Here is a 3,382-nt window from a genome sequence, read left to right as displayed (position 1 = left end):
CTAGCCTTAAGATCCAATCACGTCAATCCTAATGGATTAATATCTATAAAGCTTGTCAATCATGTTGTGGTTTATTTTCTAAAAATGTGTTTCATCTTCTCGAGACGTTAGCTCATGCTTGCTCGCAGGACGGGATATTTTACGATGACGTATGTCCAGAAAGGTTTTCTTTCATCATGGATGAGGGTATAATTTTGAATAGGATCTACCCGAGTGGAGCGACGCTGTAACTTTTTGCTGTAAAATGGCAGTTTCTTTTTGTTTGTGTTGAAGCGCTGATGGTGTAATTAAGACGCTGGTCAGCAGAGCGCAACTATCATTATTCGGTAATCACACGGAATTCTTGGAGTGGCAAAGTGATGAACAGCAGAATTCCCATTGAATTATCCCAGCGCACGGATCGAGCTGTAAAGGCGGCATCTAATCCGCCTTTGAAGCTAGAGTGGGGTGCGCATATCGTGGGCGTGCTGTTCCATTCCATTCTTCAGCCTCACAGCATCAGGACCAGAGAGATTACCAACCGAAGAAGGTGCGAGAAACGCAAAAGAAAGTTGTGTCAACTTGACAAAGTGCAAGCTATTAGCCTTTAAGTCTAAAACGCAACACGATTTCGCAAGAATATACTTGGGACCATGACCATCAATTGATCGCTGATATGATTATGATGAGCACACACACTATGCATGCATGATGCATCCTCATCCATGCATGAGAGATGAGACACGACCGTGCAATGTGATTCCTAGAGAATTCAGAGGTGTTTAGGCCCTGTTTGTTTCAAAAGTCCCGGAACTTTTTTAGTCCCAACTTAAAAGTCTCTAGTCCTTACCCGTTTGTTTTCAGGGACTAAAGGCCATTAAATGACATGTAAAAGGACTATGTTGTTCCTGGGGAGCAGCTTCCCCGCCCTTCGTTCCGCTTCACCGCCCCCGCGCCTCCGCCGCCCAGCACCTGTAGGGCCTCCCGTTTCGTCAAGGAGAGGAAGGGGTCGGGTCAAGGAAGGGAGAGAGAGACCGGCGGCGCGCACGCACCTGGGAGACGCGGGACCGCAGGTCGGAGAGGAGGCCGCCGACGGCGGCGGCGTTGCGCGCGTAGGCGTCGGAGGAGGAGGAGGCCGCCGCCGAGGAGCGGTAGGCTGCTGCGGCGCGGGCGCTGCCTGGGCGGAGCCGAGGGAACTGGCGGCGGCGGCTGGTGGGGGCGCGAGGGAACTGGCGACGGCGGCGGCGGCGGGCGAGGGAACTGGCGGCGGCGGCTGGTGGAGGCGCGAGGGAACTGGCGGTGGCGGCGGCGGCGGCTGGTGGGGGCGCGAAGGAACTGGCGGCGGCGGCGACGGCGGCGGGCGAGGGAACTGGCGGCGGCGGCGGCGGGCGAGGTGGGAGACGCGAGCGGGAGCGCGATGCGATGCGGGGTAGGGTAGGAAAAAGTCTCAAAAAGTCCCTCCCATAGGTACTTCTTCAAATAGTCCCAAACAGCCCACTTACTCCCTAAAAGTCCCTCCTATTTGTTTCACATGGGACTTTTTGAGATTTTTTTTAGTCCCTGCATCAAAAAATTCGTGGAAACAAACACCCCCTTAGGGATTAGGAGTAGTTCGGCTGCAGTGCAGGCAGCTTGTGGCCTTGTACTAGTGGCGCAGGTGCCGCATTCTTTGGCCGGCGATGTGAAGCCAGACGCGGCGGAACGCGGCAACGACGGCGCGGTGATGCTCGGCGGCGTTGAGAGCGAGGTAGCAGGTCAGCAGCTCCTCGAGGTCCTCCGATGACCGGATGTGGTTGGCCGCCACCATCTCCGCCATGCTCTCCGCCATCTCCCTCTCTGGGTCCGACGACGTCTTCACCACCACCAGGCTGTCGTAGAGCCACCGCCGTCTCCTGCTGCCCGCGTCCTCGGCTGCTTTTTCCTTCCGGGCACTTTTGTCGTCGTGGCCGCGCCGCCGCCGCCTGCTGGCCGGCTTCACGTGGAACCCCCGTGCCCTGCAGGTGGACGGCGTCGTGGCAGCCGAGGTAGGGGTGCTGGCGCTGCTGCTGATGGCAACGCTTTCCGCGGGGTCGTTCTTGCCGGCAGGCCTCGTGACGATGCGCCGAAGGTTGAGCTCCGGCGTCGCTGGAGGCGCGTTTATCCCGCCGAGCCTGCTGGCGCGGCGATGGATGACGTCGACACGGACGTCCAAGGCCGCGCCGTCGTCGGTTGCGGCGCCGCGCGGGGCGATGCACCGGAGCGCACCCCGGTCCGCGCTCGGAAAGTAGTAGGAGGCTCTGTTGGGAGAGTAGCCGGCACACGCCGCCGGTGGGCGCGCGGGTGGTCGGCAGTGCTGGCTTGTCTGTCGGCCCGTCCACTCCGCCGAGGCGGCGATGAATGCGATTGCGTCGGCGGAGGAGCCGCGCGTGGGACTCGGACACGCGGCCGAACGCTTGCCCTTCCCTCTGCTTCTCCCCCTGAGCTTGTGGAACCAGGAGGAGGCTGGCATCGCGCGGTCTGGGGGCAGAGACAGAGACACTCTGTTGCGGCCAAGACAGAGTGCGCGTGTGTAGTGGCGTGGCGTGGTGTGGCGTGGGTGTGCGCGTGGTGATCGAACTTGCAGTGCCCAGCTAGCTCACGGTGGTTATATATCGCGAATGTGGCGACACGTTGTGTGCTAGATTTCTTATGATGGGGGGACGAAGGGCGAGATATCGAATATCTAGTTGTCAGAGCAGTTTGTTGTAGAGTGTGAACTTGTCCTGGTATTTGAGGCGCACTTTACATTCATCTAGTACGTACGCGAGATATAGAGATACTGGTGTCCTGTCCGTGCTATGGGAAGCACAAGGGTCGTAGATGTCAAAGTTTTGGTCTACCCTTCATCATTTGAATGCAATGCAAACGCAGGGGGCCGATCCTTGCAGAAGCTTTCGGCTGGCGTGGGGCAGGAGCCTGTCGCGCCCGGTGGACCCCAGCACCGCGTGTGTGGGTAGGTTGGTGCACGTAATTAATTGCTTAGAACAACTCCAACGCGACCGCCTATTTAATCCGTCGTCGTTCATTCAAGTTGTTACGGACAAAACTAATGATTCAACACGTCGATCAATTTCTAAAACACATCCGTTTCACGTCCGCAGACCTATTTTCGACACAAATTTGAAACCAAAATGCATCGACGCGAACACGATGCAGATGCGGCGCATGTCTTTTCGGTGTCCGCCGCGTCTTCACACGACGGCCGATCAACTAACGCCCGTGTCTTTATTAATGACGACTGACTACCATGGGTCCACGTGTCAACAACTGTGGGCGGCCTTTTCTAATCCGAACATGCGAGGGGCCACCCTTATCCTCTTTTAAACACTCGTCCTCATCTACCCACCCCTGTGCTCCCCCGTCGGCGACAATCCTAGCCATCATG

General features: G+C 57.5%; 2 protein-coding genes across 2 annotated transcripts; both read right to left on the bottom strand.

Moving 5' to 3' along the window:
- Positions 1 to 355: 355 nt before the first annotated feature.
- On the bottom strand, positions 356 to 1,444 carry LOC123446503 (ran-binding protein 9-like). The gene is given in 3 exon segments (XM_045123080.1): positions 356 to 1,252; positions 1,350 to 1,405; positions 1,408 to 1,444. Coding segments are annotated over 3 exon segments (489 nt in total). The 3' UTR covers positions 356 to 856.
- Positions 1,445 to 1,552: 108 nt separating this feature from the next.
- Positions 1,553 to 2,669, bottom strand: LOC123446502 (transcription repressor OFP1-like). Its single transcript, XM_045123079.1, has one exon. The coding sequence runs from the start codon at positions 2,465 to 2,467 to the stop codon at positions 1,625 to 1,627; it is 843 nt and encodes a 280-aa protein (XP_044979014.1). The 5' UTR covers positions 2,468 to 2,669; the 3' UTR covers positions 1,553 to 1,624.
- Positions 2,670 to 3,382: the final 713 nt, after the last annotated feature.

Source organism: Hordeum vulgare, chromosome 4H (assembly GCF_904849725.1).
Source record: "Hordeum vulgare subsp. vulgare chromosome 4H, MorexV3_pseudomolecules_assembly, whole genome shotgun sequence".
Taxonomy (NCBI): Eukaryota; Viridiplantae; Streptophyta; class Magnoliopsida; order Poales; family Poaceae; genus Hordeum; species Hordeum vulgare.
The sequence above is the reverse complement of the archived record's forward strand: the minus strand, read 5'-3'. Positions and strand labels throughout refer to the sequence as shown.